The sequence below is a fragment of the Lichenostomus cassidix genome, chromosome 2 (assembly GCF_008360975.1).
Source record: "Lichenostomus cassidix isolate B80296 chromosome 2, HeHo_3.0, whole genome shotgun sequence".
Lineage (NCBI taxonomy): Eukaryota > Metazoa > Chordata > Aves > Passeriformes > Meliphagidae > Lichenostomus > Lichenostomus cassidix.
This window is the reverse complement of record NC_139482.1, coordinates 152,113,261-152,134,821: the sequence shown is the minus strand read 5'-3', so window position 1 is coordinate 152,134,821 and position 21,561 is coordinate 152,113,261. Positions and strand designations below refer to the sequence as shown.

The 21,561-nt window shown below is 52.9% G+C and overlaps 1 protein-coding gene across 1 annotated transcript in view; it reads left to right on the top strand.

Moving 5' to 3' along the window:
• The window catches only part of OPLAH (5-oxoprolinase, ATP-hydrolysing), a gene marked incomplete at its 5' end in the record, with an annotated part of 45,968 nt that overhangs the window by 11,462 nt on the left and 12,945 nt on the right, over positions 1 to 21,561 (top strand). Inside the window, 8 exons of the mRNA XM_085049880.1 lie at positions 1,401 to 1,539; positions 5,008 to 5,120; positions 7,940 to 8,091; positions 9,975 to 10,135; positions 12,905 to 13,006; positions 15,293 to 15,467; positions 18,096 to 18,280; positions 20,882 to 21,013. Coding sequence (XP_084906006.1) covers positions 1,401 to 1,539; positions 5,008 to 5,120; positions 7,940 to 8,091; positions 9,975 to 10,135; positions 12,905 to 13,006; positions 15,293 to 15,467; positions 18,096 to 18,280; positions 20,882 to 21,013 — 1,159 coding nt within the window. The remainder of the gene's footprint in view (positions 1 to 1,400; positions 1,540 to 5,007; positions 5,121 to 7,939; positions 8,092 to 9,974; positions 10,136 to 12,904; positions 13,007 to 15,292; positions 15,468 to 18,095; positions 18,281 to 20,881; positions 21,014 to 21,561) is intronic.

Here is a 21,561-nt window from a genome sequence, read left to right as displayed (position 1 = left end):
CTGTCATGGTGACAGTGGGCTGTCATGGTGACATCAGCCTATCCTGGTGACATCAGGCTGTCCCGGTGACATCAGTCCTGTCCCAGTGCCACCAGCATGCCACGGTGACATCAGGCTGTCATGGTGACATCAGTCTGTCCTGGTGACATCATCCCTGTCCCAGTGACATCAGCATGCCATGGTGACATCAGGCTGTCCCAGTGACACCAGTCCTGTCCTGGTGACACCAGCATGCTGTGGTGACGCCAGCCTGTCCTGGTGACATCAGTCTGTCCCAGTGCCACAAGCATGCCACGGTGACACCAGTCTGTCATGGTGACATCAGTCTGTCCCAGTGCCACCATCCCTGTCCCAGTGACATCAGCATGCCATGGTGACATCAGGCTGTCATGGTGACATCAGTCCTGTCCCAGTGACATCAGCCTGTCCTGGTGACATCAGCCCATCCCAGTGCCACCAGCATGCCACGATGACATCAGGCTGTCCCTGTGCCACCAGTCCTGTCCTGGTGACACCAGCATGCCACGGTGACTTCAGTCTGTCATGGTGACATCAGTCTGTCCTGGTGACATCAGCCCTGTCTCAATGCCACCAACCTGCCATGGTGACACCAGTCATGTCTTGGTGACATTAGCCCTGTCCCAGTGCCACCAGCCTGTCATGGTGACATCATCCCTGTCCCAGTGCCACCATCCCTGTCCCAGTGCCACCAGCACGCCACGGTGACATCAGGCTGTCATGGTGACACCAGTCTGTCCTGGTGACATCAGCCTGTCTCAATGCCACCAACCTGCCATGGTGACACCAACCTGTCCTGGTGACACCAGTCATGTCCTGGTGACATCAGCCCTGTCCCAGTGACATTAGCCCTGTCCCAGTGCCACCAGCCTGCCGCGGTGACACCAGGCTGTCCCTGTGACATCAGCCTGTCATGGTGACATCAGTCTGTCCCAGTGCCACCATCCCTGTCCCAGTGACACCAGCGCACTGTGGTGACACCAGCCTGCCATGGTGACACCAGTCATGTCCCGGTGACATCAGCCTGCCGTGGTGACACCAGGCTGTCCCTGTGACACTGGCCTTCTGTGGTGACACCAGCCTGTCATGGTGCCACCAGCGCTGTCCCAGTGCCCCCAACCATGTCCCAGTGCCACCAGCCCACCACAGTGCCACCAGCCTTGTCCCAGTGCCACCAGCCTGCTGTGGTGACACCATCTGTCTTCCAGTGCCACCAGCCCTGTCCCAGTGCCACCAGCTCTGTCCCTGTCCCTGTCCCTATCCATCTCTCCAGGTACCAGCAGGAGTTCGGGTTCACCATGTCCCCAGTGTCCCCAGTGTCCCCAATGTCCCCAATGTCCCCAATGTCCCCAGTGTCCCCAATGTCCCCAATGTCCCCTCAGGTACCAGCAGGAGTTCGGGTTCACCATGGCCGGCCGGACGGTGCTGGTGGACGATCTGCGGGTCAGAGGCACCGGATGCACCGAGGGGATCGAGGAGACCCCGCTGGAGCCGCGGGGGGAACCGCCCAGGGTGGAGACGGTACGGGGAATAAGGGGTTAATGGGGTTTGGGATTTGGGGTTAATGGGGTTAATGGGGTTAATGGGGGATCGAGGAGACACCGCTGGAGCCAAGGGGGGAGCCGCCCAGGGTGGAGATGGTATGGGGAATAAAGGGTTAATGGGGTTTGGGATTTGGGGTTAATGGGATTTGGGGTTAATGGGGTTAATAGGGTTTGGGGTTAATGGGGTTAATGGGGTTAATAGGGTTTGGGGTTAATGGGGGATCGAGGAGAAACCGCTGGAGCCAAGGGGGGAGCCGCAGGGTGGAGATGGTACGGGGAATAAAGGGTTAATGGGGTTGGGATTTGGGGTTAATGGGATTTAGGGTTAATGGGCTTTGGGGTTAATGGGGGATCGAGGAGAAACCTCTGGGCAAGGGGAGAGACCCAGGGTGGAGACGGTGCGGGGGTGGAGTTAATGGGATTGGGGTTAATGGGATTGGGATTTGGGATTTTGGGGTTAATGGGGTTAATGGGGTTAATGGGGTTTGGGATTAATGGGGGATCGAGGAGAAACCGCTGGAGCCGCGGGGGGAACCGCCCAGGGTGGAGACGGTACGGGGAATAAGGGGTTAATGGGATTGGGGTTAATGGGGTTAATGGGGTTAATAGGGTTTGGGGTTAATGGGGTTAATGGGGTTAATGGGACTTGGGATTTGGGGTTAATGGGGTTAATGGGGGATCGAGGAGAAACCACTGGAGCCGCGGGGGGAACCGCCCAGAGTGGAGACGGTGAGGGGAATAAGGGGTTAATGGGATTGGGGTTGTTAATGGGGTTAATGGGATTGGGGTTTGGGATTTGGGGTTAATGGGGTTGATGGGGTCAATGGGGTTTGGGATTTAGGGTCAATGGGGTAATGGGATTTGGGGCTAATGAGGTTAATAGGGTTTGGGGTTAATGGGGGATCGAGGAGAAACCACTGGAGCCAAGGGGGGAGAGACCCAGGGTGGAGATGGTGAGGGGAGTAATGGGTTAATGGGATTTGGGGTTTGGGGTTAATGGGGTTAATGAGGTTAATGGTGTTCGGGGCTAGTGGGGGATCGAGGAGACACTGCTGGAGCCGCAGGGGGAACCGCCCAGGGTGGAGATGGTACGGGAAGTAAGGGGTTAATGGGGTTTGGGGTTAGTGGGGTTAATGAGGTTAATGGTGTTAATGAGATTAATGGGGGATGGAGGAGAAACTGTTGGGGCCAAGGGGGGAACCGCCCAGGGTGGAGACGGTACGGGGAATAAGGGGTTAATGGGATTGGGATTGTTAATGGGGTTAATGGGATTGGGGTTTGGGGTTAATGGGGTTAATGGTGTTTGGGGTTAATGGGGGATCGAGGAGAAACCACTGGAGCCACAGGGGGAGCCGCCCAGGGTGGAGACGGTACGGGGGATAAGGGGTTAATGGGATTAATGATGTTAATGGGATTTTGGGGAATTGGGAGCTGCCCCCAGGTGGAGCCGGTGAGGGGAAATGGGGTTAATGGGGTTAATGGGGCTGAGGGTAATTAGGGTTAATGGGGATGGGGTAATTAGGGTTAATGGGATGGGGGTAATTAGGGTTAATGGGATGGGGGTAATTAGGGTTAATGGGGTTGGGGGCATTAGGGTTAATGGGGTTGGGGTAATTAGGTTAATGGGGTTGGGGGAGAATTAGGGTTAATGGGATTGGGAATTAGGTTAATGGGATGGGGGTAATAGGGTTAATGGGGTTGGGGTAATTAGGTTAATGGGATGGGGTAATTAGGGTTAATGGGGTTGGGGGTAATTAGGGTTAATGGGATGGGGGTAATTAGGGTTAATGGGGATGGGGGTAATTAGGGTTAATGGGATGGGGTAATTAGGGTTAATGGGATGGGGGTAATTAGGGTTAATGGGATGGGGTAATTAGGGTTAATGGGATGGGGGTAATTAGGGTTAATGGGATAGGGTAATTAGGGTTAATGGGATGGGGGTAATTAGGGTTAATGGGGTTGGGGGGATCAATGGGGCTGGGAGGGATGTGGGGTCAGTGGGGTCAGTGGGTCAGTGGGGCTGGAGGTCAGAGGGGTCAGTGGGGTCAGTGGGGTCAGTGGGTCTGGGGGGGATCAGTGGGGTCAGTGGGGCTGGGCGGATTTGGGGTCAGTGGGGTCAGTGGGGCTGGGCAGATTTGGGGTCAGTGGGGTCAGTGGGGCTGGGCAGATTTGGGGTCAGTGGGTCTGTGGGGTCAGTAGGGTCAGTGGGGCTGGGCGGATTTGGGGTCAGTGGGTCTGTGGGGTCAGTGGGGTCAGTGGGGCTGGGCGGATTTGGGGTCAGTGGGTCTGTGGGGTCAGTGGGGCTGGGCGGATTTGGGGTCAGTGGGTCTGTGGGGTCAGTGGGGCTGGGCGGATTTGGGGTCAGTGGGGTCAGTGGGGCTGGAGGTCAGTGGGTCTGGGGGGTCAGTGGGGTCAGTGGGGCTGGGCGGATTTGGGGTCAGTGGGGTCAGTGGGGCTGGAGGCACTTGTAGGACCTCAGGGGTTGGGGAGGAACCCGGAGGGTCCTGGGGGTGACCCAGGAGTGACCAGGGGGGCTGAGAGTGACCTGGAGGTGACCCACAGTGACCAGGGGGTGACCTGGGGGTGATCTGGGGTGACCCCAGGGCACAGGGCATGACCCCGGGTGACCTGGGGGTGACCTTATGGGACAGAGGTGACCGGGGGGTGACCCAGGGATGGCCAGGAGGTGACCAGGGGTGACCCGGCAGTGACCTGAGGGTGACTCGGGGGTGACCAGGGGATGACAAGGGGATGACCCAAGGGTGACCCAAGGGTGACCCAAGGACGACCAGGAGGTGACAGGGGGTGACCTCAGGGGGTGACCAAGGGATGACCAGGGGTAGCCAGGGGGTGACCCAAAGGTAACCCCAGAGGACAGAGGTGACCCAAAGGTGACCAAGGGATGACCAGTGGCACAGAGGTGACCAGAGAGTGACCAGGGGTGACCAGGGGGTGACCAAGGAATGACCAGTGACCCGGAGGTGACCCAGAGGTGACCAGGGGATGACCATGGCACAGAGGTGACCAGGGAATGACCAGGGAGTGACCCAGGGATGACCAGGGGATGACCAGTGGCACAGAGGTGACCCAGGGGTGACCAGGGATGACCAGTGGCACAGAGGTGACCCAGAGGTGACCAGGGGATGACCAGTGGCACAGAGGTGACCAGAGGGATGACCAGGGGTGACCCAGAGGATGACCAGAGGTGATCCTAGGGAATGAGCAGTGGCACAGAGGCGACCCAGGTGTGACCAGAGGTGACCCAAAGGTGACCAGGGGACAAAGGTGACCCAGAGGATGACCATGGGTGACCAGGGATGACCAGTGACCCAGAGGATGACCAGTGGCCCAGAGGTGACAGGGGTGACCAGTGACCCAGAGGTGACCCAGGGGTTACCCAGAGGGTGACCATGGCCCAGAGGTGACAGGGCTGTCACCCCCGCAGGTGACACGCTGCTATTTCGAGGGAGGTTACCTGGACACACCTGTGTACCTGCTGGGTGACCTGGGCTGTGACCACAGCCTGCCCGGGCCGGCCATCGTCATCGACACCAACAGGTGGGGACAGGGACACCGGGGACAGGTGGGGACACCTGGGACACCTGGGGACACCTGAGATACCTGGGGACATCTAGGATGCTCAGGGACACCTGGGACACTCAGGGACACTCGGGGACACCTGGGACACTCGAGGACATCTGGGACACTCGGGGACACCTGGGGACACCTGAGATACCTGGGGACACCCAACATGCTCAGGAACACCTGGGACACCTGGGACACCTGGGGACACTCAGGGACACTTGGGGACACCTGGGGACACTTGGGACACGTGGGGACACTCAGGGACACCTGGGGACATCTGGGACACTTGGGGACATCTGGGACACTCAGAGACACCTGGGGACACCTGGGACACCTGGGACACTCAGAGACACTCAGGGACACTTGGGGACTTCTGGGACACCTGGGGACACCTGGGACACCTGGGGACATCTGGGGACCTTCAGGGATCTTCAGGGATCAGGGGGTCCTGTGAGGACCAGGGGGGACCGTGGGGACCTCAGGATGTGGTGTGACCATGGTGTGACCTTGGTGGAGATGTTGAGATCTCCATGGCCTGGTGGGACAATGGTGGACAATAGAACCTCCAGGACATGGTGGGACCAGGGTGGACATTGAGATGTCCAGGAGGTGGTGGAGATATTGAGATCTCCAGAACCTGGTGTGACCTTGGTGGAGATGTTGATATCTCCAGGATGCAGTTGGACCATGGTGGGACAGTGAGATCTCCAGAACATGGTGGGACCATGGTGGAGATGTTGATATCTCCAGACCATGGTGAGACCGTGGTGGACAATAGAACCTCCAGAAGATGGTGGGACCATGGGGGAGATGCTGAGATCTCCAGACCATGGTATGACCATGATGGACTATAGAACCTCCAGGACCTGGTGGGACCATGGTGGACAACAGAACCTCCAGAACATTGTAGGACCATGGTGGAGACATTGAGATCTCCAGAACGTGGTGGGAACCATGGTGTGACCTTGGTGCAGATGTTGAGATCTCCAGGACCTGGTGGGACCACGGTGGAGATATTGGGATCTCTAGAACATAGTGGGACCATGGTGGACAATAGAACCCCCAGGGTGTGGTGGGACCATGGTGGAGATGCTGAGATCTCCAGAGCATGGTATGACCATGATGGACTATAGAACCTCCAGGACCTGGTGGGACCATGATGTGACCATGGTGGAGATGCTGAGATCTCCGGGACCTGGTGGAGATGTTGGGATCTCCAGAACATAGTGGAACCATGGTGTGACCATGGTGGAGATATTGAGACCCTCAGGTTGTGGTGGGACCGTGGGGGACAATGGTTGAGATGCTGAGATCTGCAGAACCTGGTGGGACCATGGTGGACAACAGAACCTCCAGAACATTGTAGGACCATGGTGGAGACATTGAGATCTCCAGAACGTGGTGGGAACCATGGTGTGACCTTGGTGGAGATGCTGAGATCTCCAGGACCTGGTGGGACCACAGTGGAGATATCGGGATCTCTAGAACATATTGGGACCATGGTGGAGACTCTGAGATCTCCAGAACATAGTGGGACCATGGTGGACAATAGAACCCCCAGGGTGTGGTGTGACCATGGTGGAGATGCTGAGATCTCCAGAACATGGTGGGACTGTGGTGGAGATGCTGAGATCTCAGGACCTGGTGGGACCATGGTGGGACAGGGAGATCTCCAGACCATGGTGTGACCATGGTGGACAATGGAACCTCCAGGACATGGTGTGACCATGGAGTGACCTTGATGGACACTGAGATCTCCAGACCCTGGTGGCACCTCGGTGGCCATCAGGTGACCCCAACCCCTGCTGTCCCCACCAGCACCATCGTGGTGGAGCCAGGCTGTGGTTGGACCACAGTGGACAATAGAACCCCCAGGGTGTGGTGGGACCATGGTGGAGATTTTGATATCTCCAGACCCTGGTGGGACCATGGTGGAGATGCTGAGATCTCCAGAATATGGTGGGACCTTCAGGACATGGTGGGACCATGGTGTGACCTTGGTGGAGATGTTGATATCTCCAGGATGTGGTTGGACCATGGTGGGACAGTGAGATCTCCAGAACATGGTGGGACCATGGTGGAGATGTTGATATCTCCAGACCATGGTGAGACCATGGTGGACAATAGAACCTCCAGAAGATGGTGGGACCATGGAGGAGATGCTGAGATCTCCAGACCATGGTATGACCATGACGGACTGTAGAACCTCCAGGACCTGGTGGGACCATGGTGTGACCATGGTGGACAATAGAACCTCCAGAACATTGTAGGACCATGGTGGAGACATTGAGATCTCCAGAACGTGGTGGGAACCATGGTGTGACCTTGGTGGAGATGCTGAGATCTCCAGGACCTGGTGGGACCACGGTGGAGATATTGGGATCTCTAGAACATGGTGGGACCATGATGGAGACCCTGAGATCTCCAGAACATAGTGGGACCATGGTGGACAATAGAACCCCAGGGTGTGGTGGGACCTTGGTGGAGATGCTGAGATCTCCAGAACCTGGTGGGACCATGGTGGATAATGGAACCTCCATGACATGGTGTGACCATGGTGGAGATGTTGAGATCTCCAGAGCATGGTGGGACCACGGTGGGACAGGGAGATCTCCAGACCATGGCGTGACCATGGTGGACATTAGAACCTCCAGGACATGGTGTGACCATGGTGTGACCATGGTGTGACCATGGGGTGACCATGGAGTGACCATGGTGGACACTGAGATCTCCAGACCCTGGTGTCACCTCGGTGGCCATCAGGTGACCCCAACCCCTGGTGTCCCCACCAGCACCATCGTGGTGGAGCCGGGCTGTGTGGCCACCCTGACGCCCCTCGGGGACATCTGCATTGAGGTGACCGCGGGACCTGCGCGGCCGCTGGGGACACAGCTTGACCCTGTCCAGCTGTCCATCTTCTCCCACCGCTTCATGAGCATCGCAGGTGGGCAGCCTGGGGGGCCTGGGGGGAGCTGGGGGGTCCTGGTGGTCCTTGGGTGGGATTTGGGTGGTTCCTGGGTGGTCCTGGTGGTTCCTGGGTGGTTCCTGGGTGGTTCTTGGGTGGGATTTGGGTGGGATTTGGAGGGTTCTGGTGGTTCTGGAGGGTTCCTGGGTGGTTCCTGGATGGTTCCTGAGTGGTTCTTGGGTGGGATTTGGGTGGTCCTGGTGGCCCTGGGTGGTTCCTGGGTGGGATTTGGAGGGTCCTGGTGGTCCTGGCTGGTCATGGGTGGTTCCTGGGTGGTCCAGGTTGGTTCTTGGTGGTCCTGGGTGGTTCTTGGGTGGGATTTGGGTGGTCTTGGTGGTTCCTGGGTGGTCCTGGTTGGTTCCTGCATGGTTTCTGGTGCTCCTGGGTGGTTCCTGGTGGTCCTGGGTGATTCCTGGGTTTTCCAGGATGGTTCCTGGGTGGCTCCTGGATGGTTCTTGGGTGGGATTTAGGTGGTTCCTGGGTGGTCCTGGTTGGTTCCTTGTTAGTTCCTGGGTGGTTGCTGGTGGTCCTGGTGGATCCTGAGTGGTCCTGGGTGGGATTTAGGGGGCTCCTGATGGTTCCTGGGTGGTCCTGGATGGTTCCTGGTGGTTCCTGGTGGGCCTGGGTGGGATTTGGGGGATCCTGGTCATTCTTGGGTGGTTCCTGGGTGGTCCTAGGTGGGATCTGGGGGGTCCTGGGTGGTCCTGGTGGTCCTGGGTGGTCCTGGGTGGTTCTTGGATGGTTTCTGGTGATCCTGGGTGGTTCCTGGATGGTTCCTGGTGGTCCTGCTGGTCCTGGGGTGATCCCAGGGTGGTTCCTGGATGGTTCCTGGGTGGTCCTGGTTGGTTCCTGGTGCTCCTGATGGTTCCTGGGTGGTCCTGCTGGTCCTAGGTGGTTCCTGGATGGTTTCTGGTGATCCCAGGGTGGTTCCTGGGTGGGATTTGGGGGTTCCTGATTGGTTCTTGGTTGGTTCCTGGTGATCCCGGTGTAGTTCCTGGTGGTTCCTGGTGGTCCTGGTGGTCCTATGGTGGTCCCAGGATGGTTCCTTGATGGTTCCTGGTGGTCCTGGTGGGTCCTGGTGGTTCCAGGATGATCCCACGGTGGTTCCTGTGTGGTTCCTGTGTGGTTCCTGGTGATCCCAGTGCAGTTCATGGTGGTTCCTGGATGGTTCCTTGTGGTTTCTGGTGGTTCCTGGTGGTCCTGGTGATCCCAGGATGGTTCCTTGATGGTTCCTGGTTGGTTCCTGGTGGTTTCTAATGGTTCCTAGATGGTTCCTGGTGCTCCTGATGATTCCTGGTGGTTCCTGCTTGTCCTGGGTTGATCCCAGGATGGTTTTGGGACATGTTTTGGGGTCTCCTGGTTTCGGGGTGTCCCCTGAGGCGCCGGCGTGTCCCCGCAGAGCAGATGGGTCGCACCCTGCAGCGCACTGCCATCTCCACCAACATTGAGGAGCCCCTGGTGGTTCCTGGGTGGTCCCTGGATGGTTTCTGATGGTTCCTGGGTGGTTCCTGGTGGTCCTGGATGATTCCTGGGTGGTTTCTTGTGGTTCCTGGTTGGTTCCTGGTGGTTCCTGAGTAGTTTCTGGTGGTTCCTGGATGGTTCCTGGATGGTTCCTGGTGGTCCTGGATGATTCCTGGGTGGTTCCTGGTGGTTCGTGGTGGTTCCAGGATGGTCCTAGGTGGTTCCTGGATGGTTCCTGGTGATCCCAGGATGGTTCCTGGTGGTTTCTAATGGTTCCTAGATGGTTCCTGGTGGTTCCTGGTGCTCCTGCTTGTCCTGGGTTGATCCCATGATGGTTTTGGGACGTTTTTTGGGGTCTCCTGGTTTCTGGTGTCCCCTGAGGCGCCGGCATGTCCCCGCAGAGCAGATGGGTCGCACCCTGCAGCGCACTGCCATCTCCACCAACATCAAGGAGCGGTTGGACTTCTCCTGCGCGCTCTTCGGCCCCCAGGGGGGTTTGGTGTCCAACGCGCCTCACATCCCCGTGCACCTGGGCGCCATGCAGGAGGCCGTGCAGTTCCAGGTGCGGTTTGGGGGGATTTTTGGGGGTTTTTTTGGGATTTGGGGGGATTTTGGGATTTTTTGCGGTTCTCAGGGATTTTTCAGGGGATTTTGGGTGATTTTTTTGGGTTTTGGGGGATTTTTGGGAGAGGATTTGGGGATTTGGGGTGTTTTGGGGGATTTTGGGTTTTTTAGGGGATTTTTGGGGTTTTTTTGGGAGAGGATTTGGGTGATTTGGGGGATTTTGGGGTTTAGGATCATGCAGGAGGCCGTGCAGTTCCAGGTGCGGATTTTGGGGTTTTTGGGGGATTTTTGGGGGATTTTGAGATTTGGAAGTTTTGGGGGTTTTTTCAGGGGATTTTTGGGGGAATTTGGGAGGATTTGGGGGTATTTGGGGGATTTTGGGGTTTAGGGCCATGCAGGAGGCTGTGCAGTTCCAGGTGGGGTTTTGGGGGATTTTTGGGGTTTTTTGGGGTTTTTTGGGGATTTTTTTGGGAGGATTTTGGGAGGATTTTGGGGGATTTTGGGGATTTTCAGGGATTTTTCCGGGGATTTTTGGGGAAGATTTGGAGGATTTTGGGTGATTTTGGGGTTTTTTGGGAGGATTTGGGATTTTTTGGGTTTTTTTGGGAGGATTTGGAAGTTCTGAGGGTTTTTGGGGATTTTTTGGGGGAAATTTGGGGGATTTTGGGGTTTAGGGCCATGCAGGAGGCCGTGCAGTTCCAGGTGGGATTTTTTGGGGATTTCTGGGATTTTGGGGGATTTGAGGGATTTTTTGGGGTTTTTCGGGGTTTTCAGGGATTTTTCAGGGGATTTTTGGGGGAATTGGGGGGAATTCTGAGGTTGATTTGGGGGATTTTGGGGTTCTCAAGGTTTTTTTGGTGGTTTTGGGGTTGTTTTTGGGGTATTTTTGGGTTGTTTTTGGGATATTTTTGGGGTGATTTGAGATGCTTTTGGGATATTTTTGGGGTATTTTTGTGGTATTTTTGGGGTGATTTCAGGTGTTTTTGGGGTGTTTTTGGGATATTTTTAGGCTGTTTTTGGTTTTTTGGGGTATATTTTGGGGATATTTTTGGGGGCATTTTTGGGGTGATTTGGGGTGGTTTTGGGTTATTTTTTGGGATATTTTTGGGATATTTTTGGGGTATTTTTGGGGGTGATTTGGGTTGGTTTTGGGGGTATTTTTGGGTTATTTTTGGCCAATTTTTTGGGATATTTTTGGGTTATTTTTGGGATATTTTTAGGATGTTTCTTGGATGATTTGGGGTGTTTTCACGGTGGTTTTGGGATATTTTTTGGATATTTTTGAGATATTTTTGGGATATTTTTGGGATATTTTTTGAATATTTTTGGTTATTTTTGGGTTATTTTTGGCCAATTTTTGGGATATTTTTGGGATATTTTTGGGATTTTTTGGGGATATTTTTAGGATATTTTTGGGATGATTTGGGGTGTTTTTGGGATATTTTTGGGATATTTTTGGGATGATTTGGGATGTTTTTGGGATGATTTTGGGACATTTTTGGAGATATTTTTTGTGGGTTTTTTTGGTATTTTTGGGTTGTTTTCGGGTTATTGTTGGGATATTTTTGGGATATTTTTGGGTTATTTTTTGGGATATTTTTGGGATGTTTTGGGATAATTTTAGGATATTTTTGGGATATTTTTGGGATATTTTGGGATATTTTTGGGCTATTTTTGGGCTATTTTTTGGGGTTATTTTTGGGATATTTTTTGAGATATTTTTGCGTTATTTTTGGGTTATTTTTGGGATATTTTTGGGATATTTTTTGGGTGATTTGGGGATATTTTTGGGTTATTTTTTTGGGCTGTTTTTGGGTTAGTTTTTGGGTGTTTTTGGGATATTTTTTGGGATATCATTGGGATATTTTTTGGGATATTTTGGGATAATTTTGGGGATATTTTTGTGATATTTTTGTGATATTTTTGGGATTGTTTTCGGGTTATTTTTGGGTTATTTTTGGGATATTTTTGGGGTGATTTGGGGATATTTTTGGGTTATTTTTTGGGCTGTTTTTGGGTTAGTTTTTGGGATATTTTTGGGGATATTTTGGTGATATTTTTGGGATATTTTTGGGGTGTATTTTGGGATATTTTTGGGATATTTTTGGGGATATTTTTGGGATATTTTTGGGATATTTTGGGATATTTTTTGGGATATTTTTGGGATATTTTTGGGATGATTTGGGATATTTTTGGGGTGATTTTGGGGTCTTTTTGGAGATATTTTTTGGGGTTTTTTTGGGATATTTTTGGGTTGGTTTTGGGTTATTTTTTGGATTTTTTGGGTATTTTTTGGGATATTTTTGGGGTATTTTTGGGTTATTTTTTGGGATATTTTGGGATAATTTAGGATATTTTTGGGATATTTTTGGGGATATTTTTGGGATATTTTTGGGATTGTTTTCTGGTTATTTTTGGGATATTTTTGGGGTGATTTGGGGATATTTTTGGGTTATTTTTTGGGCTGTTTTTGGGTTATTTTTTGGGATATTTTTGGGCTATTTTTGGGATATTTTTTGGGATATTTTTGGGATATTTTTTGGGATATTTTTGGGATATTTTTTGAGATGTTTTTGGTTTATTTTGGGTTATTTTTGGGATTTTTTGGGATGATTTGGGGTGTATTTTGTGATATTTTTGGGATATTTTTGGGGATATTTTGGGGATATTTTGGTGATATTTTTGGGGATGATTTGGGGTGATTTTGGGATATTTTTGGGCTGTTTCGGGTATATTTTGGGGTCCCTGACCCCCCCTGCCCCCCCAGCTCCGTCACCTGGGCGCAGAGCTGCAGGAAGGTGACGTCATCCTGAGCAATCACCCGCGGGCAGGTGGCAGTCACCTGCCGGACCTGACTGTCATCACACCTGTGAGTCACACCTGGGGACATTGGGGACATTGGGGACATTGGGGACACACCTGGGGACACCTGGGGACAGCTGGGGATAGCTGGGGATATTGGGGACATTGGGGACATTGGGGACAGCTGGGGACACACCTGGGACACACCTGGGACTTGGGACACCTGGGGACATTGGGGACATTGGGGACATTGGGGACATTGGGGACAGCTGGGGACACACCTGGGACACACCTGGGACTTGGGACACCTGGGGACATTGGGGACATTGGGGACATTGGGGACACACCTGTGAGTCACACCTGGGACAGCTGGGGACATTGGGGACATTGGGGACATTGGGGACACCTGGGGACACCTGGGGACACACCTGGGACACACCTGGGACTTGGGACACCTGGGGACATTGGGGACACACCTGTGAGTCACACCTGGGACAGCTGGGGACACCTGGGGACATTGGGGACATTGGGGACACACCTGTGAGTCACACCTGTGAGTCACACCTGGGGACATTGGGGGACAGCTGGGGACATTGGGGACATTGGGGACACATGGGACAGCTGGACACACCTGGGGACATTGGGGCAGCTGGGGACACACCTGTGAGTCACACCTGGGGACATTGGGGACACTGGGAACACCTAGGACACCCTGGGACACACCTGGGACAGCGGGGACAGCCAGGGACATTGGGGACACCTGGGGACACACCTGGGGACACCTGGGGACATTGGGGACATTGGGGACACCTGGGGACATTGGGGACACCTGGGGACATTGGGGACATTGGGGACATTGGGGACACACCTGTGAGTCACACCTGGGACAGCTGGGGACATTGGGGACAGCTGGGACATTGGGGACAGTGGGGACACACCTGTGAGTCACCTGGGGACAGCTGGGGACAGCTGGGATACCTGGGGACACTTGGGGACACACCTGGGGACAGCTGGGGACATTGGGGACACCCCTGGGACCACCTGTCCCCAACATCCCCAAATCCCCAATGTTCCCACAATGTCCCCATGATGTCCCCAACTTGCCCAATGTCCCCAAATGCCCTCAAATGTCCCCAATGTCCCGATGATGTCCTCAACTTCCCCAAATCCCCAATGTCCCCATGATGTCCCCATGATGGCCCCAATGTCCCTAATGTCCCCAATATCCCCAATGTCCCCAATATCCCAATGTCCCCACGATGTCCCCAGTGTCCCCAAAATCCCAAAAATTTCCAAATTCTCCACAATGTCCCCAGTGTCCCCATTGTCCCCAATGTCCCCAATATCCCCAATGTCCCCAACGTCCCAAATGCCCCCAATGTCCCCAACATCCCCAATGTCCCCATTGTACCCAATGTCCCCAATGTCCCCACAATGTCCCCAATGTCCCCAGTGTCCCCAATGTCCCCAATATCCCCAACTATCCACTGTCCCCAATGTCCCCAATGTCCCCATTGTTCCCAATGTCCCCAATGTCCCCAATGTCCCCCAATGTCCCCAATGTCCCCAATGTCCCCAGTGTCCCCAATATCCCTAATAATATCCCCAATGTCCCCAATGTCCCAAATGTCCCAAGACCCCAATGTCGCCAACACCAGTCCCCAATGCCTCAATGTCCCCAATTCCAAATCCAATGTCTCAACACCTCCCAATGTCCCTAATGTCCCCATCGACATCCCCAATGTCCCCAATGTCCCCAAATCTCCAACATCGTCAATGTCCCCAATATTCCCAATATCCCCACTGTCCTCAATGTCCCCATCAATGTCCCCAATGTTCCCACTGTCCCCAAACGTCCCCAATGTCCCCAATGTCCTCAACCCCATTTTCCCAACATCCCCAACATCCCCAATGTCCCCAATGTCCCAAATGTCCCCAATGTCCCCAACATCCCCAACGTCCCCAACATCCCCAATGTCCCCAATGTCCCCAATGTCCCCAATATCCCCAATGTCCCCAACATCCCAAAATATCCCAAATTCTCCCCAATGTCCCCAAAGTCCCCAATGTCCCCAACATCCCAATGTCCCCAATGTCCCCAATGTCCCCAATATCCCCACTGTCCCCAATGTCCCCAATGTCCCCAATATCCGTAATATCCCCAATGTCCCCAATGTCCCAAATGACCCCAATGTCCCCAAATGTCCCCAACATCCCTGATGTCCCCAATGTCCCCAACATCCCCAATGTCCCCAAATCCCCTCAATGTCCCCAATGTCCCCAATCCCCCCAATGTCCCCAACGTCCCCAATGCTGTCCCCTCTGTCCCCAATGCTGTCCCTGCTGTCCCCAGGTGTTCTGGCCCGGCCAGCCCCGGCCGGTGTTCTTCGTGGCCAGCAGGGGACACCACGCTGACATCGGTGGCATCACGGCTGGCTCGATGCCACCTCACTCCCAGAGCCTGCGGCAGGAGGGAGCCGTGTTCCTGTCCTTCAAACTCGTCACCCGCGGAGAGTTCCAGGAGCAGGGTGGGACATCGGGGACATCGGGGGGATTGGGGATGTTGGGGACGTTGGGGACATTGGGGGGACATTGGGGACATTGGGGGGATTGGGGATGTTGGGGACATCGGGGGACATCGGGGGGATTGGGGACATTGGGGACACTGGGGTATTTGAGGACATTTAGGCACATTGGGGACTTTGGGGACAATGGTGACATTTGGGGACATTGGGGGATTTGAGGACACTGGGGACTTTGGGGACATTGGGGGACATTGGGGACATCGGGGGATTGGGGACATTGGGGACATTGGGGACATTGGGGACATTGGGGACACTAGGGACATTGGGGACACTGGGGACATCGGGGGGATTGGGGACATTGGGGACATCAGGGGTATTTGAGGACATTTAGGGACATTGGGGATATTGGGGACACTGGGGACAATGGTGACATTTGGGGACATTGGGGGATTTGAGGACACTGGGGACATTGGGGACATTGGGGACATTTGGGCAAATTAGGGACTTTGGGGACATCAGGGACATTGGGGACATTGGGGGGATTGGGGACATTGGGGACATTGGGGATTTGGGGACATTGGGGACATTGGGGACTTTGGGGACAATGGTGACATTTGGGGACATTGGGGGATTTGGGGACACTGGGGACTTTGGGGACATTGGGGACATTGGGGACATTTGGGCAAATTAGGGACTTTGGGGACATTGGGGACACTGGGGACATTGGGGACACTGGGGACATCGGGGGGATTGGGGACATTGGCGTTATTGGGGACATTGGGGACATTGGGGACATTGGGGACATTGGGGGGATTTGGGGACATTTGGGGACGTTGGGGACATTGGGGGATGTTTGGGACATTGGGGACACTTGGGGGGATTGGAGACATTTGGGACATTGGGGATATTGGGGACAGTAAGGGACATCATTGGGACATTGGGGGCATTGGGGGATTTGAGGACACTGGGGACTTTGGGGACATTGGGGACGTCTGGGCAAATTAGGGACATTGGGGACATTGGTGGGATTGGGGACGTTGGGGACATTGGGGATATTAGGGACATTTGGGACATTTGGGGGGATTGGGGGATTTGAGGACACTGGGGACATTGGGGATGTTGAGGACATTTGGGGACATTGGGGACATTTTGGGATATTGGGGACATTGGGGACATCATGGGGACATTGGGGACATTGGGGATGTTGCAATACTGGGGACACTGGGGACATTTGGAGTTCCAGGAGCAGGGTGGGACACGGGGACATTTGGGGACATTGGGGGGATTGGGGACGTTGGGGACATTTGGGGATATTGGGGAGAATTTGGAAATTTTTGGGATTTTGGGGACATTGGGGATATTGGGACATTGAGGACATTTGGGAGCATTGGGGACATTTTGGGATATTGGGCTCATTGTGGGCATCAGGGACATTGGGGACATTGGGGACATTGGGGACATTTGGGGACATTGGGAAGGATTTGGAAATTTTTGGGACATTGGTGATTTGGGGACATCGGGGACACTGGGGACATTGGGGACATTGGGGACATCGGAGAGAATTTGGAAATTTTTGGGATTTTGGGGACATTTGGGCACATTGGGGACATTGTGGATGTTGGAATACTGGGGACACTGGGGACATCGGGAGTTCCAGGAGCAGGGTGGGACATTGGGGACTTTGGGGACATTGGGGACACTGGGGACGTTGGGGACATCAGGGAGAATTTGGAAATTTTTGGCATTTTTGGGACATTGGGGACATTGGAGACATTTGGGGACGTCATTGGGATATTGGGGACATTGGGGGCATTTTGAACATTGGGGACGTTGGGGACATTGGGGAGAATTTGGAAATTTTTGGGATTTTGGGGACACTGGGGACATTGGTGATTTGGGGACATTGGGGACAATGGGGACATTTGAGATATTGGGGACATCAGGGGGATTGGGGACATTTGGGACATTGGGGACATTTGGGGACACTGGGGATAATGGGGACATTTGGGGACACTGGGGATATTGGGGACATCATTGGGACATTGGGTCATTGGGGACATTGGCGATATTAGGGACATTGGGGACATTTGAGATATTGGGGTCATTGTGGGCATTGGGGACATTTGGGGACATTGGGGACATTTGGGGACATTGGGGTTATTGTGGGCATCAGGGATGTCAGGGGCACTGGGGACATTGGGGACATCGCGGGGATTGGGGACATTGGGGACACTGGCATATTGGGGACTTTGGGGACGTTGCGGACATTGAGGACACTGGGGACCTTGGGGGATTTGGGGACATTGGGGACACTGGGATACTGGGGACATTGGGGAAATTTGGGGACATTTGGGGACATTTGGGGCATTGGGGACATTGGGCGATTTAGGGACATTTGGGGACATCATTGGGACATTGGGGGATTGGGGACGTTGGGGACGTTGGGGACACCTGGAGACACCTGGGGACATTGGGGACAATGGGGAATGTTGGGGACATTTGGGGACATTTTGGGGAATTGGGGACACTGGGGAGAATTCAGAAATTTTTGGGACTTTGGGGACACTGGGGTCACAGAGCCATCCAGGATCAGTCTGTCACCGTCCCCCCGGCTGTCCCCTGTCCCCTCAGCGGTGACAGAGGCGCTGCTGGCGCCGGGGACGATCCCGGGCTGCTCGGGGACGCGGAACCTGCGGGACAACCTGGCCGACCTGCGCGCTCAGGTGGCTGCGAACCAGAGGGGGATCCACCTGGTGAGGGAGCTGATCGAGCAGCACGGCCTGGAGAGCGTCCAGGTGTACATGGGATATGTACAGGTGAGACCAAAAATATCCTAAAATATCCTAAAATATCCCGAAATATCCTAAAATATCCCAAAATATCCCAAAATACATAAAATACAGCACGGCCTGGAGAGCGTCCAGGTGTACATGGGATATGTACAGGTGAGACCCGAAATGTCCCAAAAATATCCCAAAAATATCCTAAAGATATCCCAAAATATCCCAAAATACAGCAGGGCTGGAGAGCGTCCAGGTGTACATGGGATATGTACAGGTGAGACCCGAAATGTCCCAAAAATATCCCAAAATATCCCAAAAATATCCCAAAGTACAGCACGGCCTGGAGAGCGTCCAGGTGTACATGGGATACGTGCAGGTGAGACCCAAAAATATCCTAAAATATCCCAAAATATCCTAAAATATCCTAAAAATGTCCAAAAAACCCCAAAATGCAGCAGGGCTGGAGAGCGTCCAGGTGTACATGGGATATGTGCAGGTGAGACCCGAAATGTCCCAAAAAATATCCCAAAAACTGCCCAAAAATATCCTAAAAATATCCCAAAATTATCCCAAAAATATCCCAAAAATATCCTGAAAATATCCCAAAAATATCCCGAAAATATCCCCAAAAATATCCCAAAAAACCCCAAAATACAGCAGGGCTGGAGAGCGTCCAGGTGTACATGGGATATGTACAGGTGAGACACACTGAGAACACCTGAAATCACCCCAAAAATATCCCAAAAATATCCTGAAAATATCCTGAAAATATCCCAAAAATATCCTAAAAGTATCCCAAAATATCCCAAAAAATATCCCAAAGACATCCCAAAAAATATCCAAAAAATATTCTGAAATATCCCAAAAAAATCCCAAAATTATTCCAAAAATATCCTAAAAATATCCCAAAAATATCCCAAAAATATTCCAAAAATATCCAAAAAATATCCTAAAAATATCCCAAAAATATCCCAAAAAAACCCCCAAAATATCCCAAAAATATCCCAAAAACATCCCAAAAACATCCCAAAAATATCCTAAAAAATATCCCAAAAATATCCCAAAAATATCCCAAAACAGCCAAAAACACCCAAAATACCCAAAAAGTCCCCCAAAACACTTAAAAACCTCCCCAGAAATACCCCAAAAACACCCAAAAGCCTTCAAAATCACCCTAAAAACACCCAAAATTGGCCAAAAATACCCCAAATCCCCCTCAAAACACCTAAAACCACCCAAAATCCCCCAAAATCATCCTAAAACCACCCAAAACCACCCCAAAATCCCCTAAATCCCCCTAAAAACACCCCAAACAACCGTAAATCCCCCTAAAAACACCCCAAATCAGCCAAAAATACCCCAAAATCCCCCTCAAAACACCCAAAACCACCCCAAATCCCCCAAAATCACCCTAAAAACACCCCAAAACCATCCAAAAACACCCCAAAATTCCCCCCAAACAACCCCAAAGACACCCAAATCCACCCAAAACCAACTCAAATCCCCCCAAAACACCCCAAAATCCCTAAAATCACCCCAAAACCACCCCAAACCACCCCAAATCCCCTAAAAACACCCCAAAATCCCCCAAAATCACCCTAAAAACACCCCAAATTGGCCAAAAATACCCCAAAATCCCCCACAAAACACCCCAAAACCACCCCAAATCCCCCAAAATCATCCTAAAAACACCCTAAACCACCTCAAATCCTCCTTAAAACACCCCAAAACATCCCAAAATCACCCTAAAAACACCCAAAACCACCCTAAATCCCCCAAAATCATCCTAAAACCACCCCAAATCTGAAAAAAATACCCAAAATCCCCATCAAAACACCCAAAACCACCCGAAATCCCCCTAAATCATCCTAAAAACCCCCCAAAATCCCCCTAAATCCCCCTAAAGACACCCCAAAATCAGCCAAAACCACCCCAAATCACCCTAAAACACCCCAAATCCCCCCAAAACACCCCAAAACCCCCAAAACACCCCATACCCCCAAGATCATCCTAAAACCCCAAATCCCTAAATCCCTAAATCCCTAAAACCCCCCAAAACTCTAAATCCCCCTAAAACCACCCAAAATCAGCCAAAACATACCCAAAATCCCCCTCAAAACACCCCAAATCCCCCTAAAATCACCCCAAAACACCCCAAAATTATCAAAACACCCCAAATCCCCCCCAAACATCCCAAATCCCCCAAAATCATCCTAAAAACACCCAAAAACACCCTAAATCCCCCTAAAAACACCCAAAATCCCTAAAATCCCCCTTAAACCACCCCAAATCCCCTAAACCACCCCAAAATCCCCTAAAATCCCCTAAACCACCCCAAAATCCCTAAAATCCCCCTAAAACCACCCAAAATCCCCTAACTCCCTAAAACCACTCTAAGACCACCCCAAATCCCCTAAAAACACCCCAAAATCCCCCAAAACCCCCTAAAAACCCCCAAATCAGCCAAAACCACCCAAACCACCCCAAATCCCCCTAAAAACACCCCAAAATCCCCTAAAATCCCCCTAAAACCACCCAAAATCCCCCTAAAAACACCCAAAATCCCCTAAAATCCCCCTAAAACCCCCCAAAATCCCCCAAACCACCGCTGTCCCCTTGTCCCCTTGTCCCCAGGCCAACGCGGAGGTGGCCGTCAGGGACATGCTGCGGTCAGTGGCGTCACGCTGGGGGACAGAGCTGGCGGCCGAGGACACCATGGACGATGGGACACCGATCCGGCTGAGAGTGCAGCTTGATCCTAAACAGGTATGGGGGATTTGGGGACATCTGTGGGGTTTGGGGACATGGGGACACCATGGACGATGGGACACCGATCAGGCTGAGGGTGCAGCTTGACCCCAAACAGGTATGGGGATCCTAAATAGGGGTTTGGGGTCATCTGTGGGGTTTGGGGACATCTGTGGGGTTTGGGGTCATGGGGTCATCTATGGGGTTTGGGGACACTCCAGGGTTTGGGTCACCTATGGGGTTTGGGGACACCATGGACGATGGGACACTGATCCGGCTCAGGGTGGAGCTGGATCCTAAACAGGTATGGAGATCCTAAAAAGGGATTTGGGGATCCTAAAATGGGATTTGGGGTCACTATGGGGTTTGGGGTCACTATGGGGTTTGGGGACATCTGTGGGGTTTGGGGACATGGGGACACCATGGACAATGGGACCCTGATCAGGCTGAGGGTGGAGCTCGACCCCAAACAGGTATGGGGGATTTGGGGTCATCTATGGGGTTTGGGGTCACCTCTGGGGTTTGGGGACATCTCTGGGGTTTGGGGACATCCCTGGGGTTTGGGG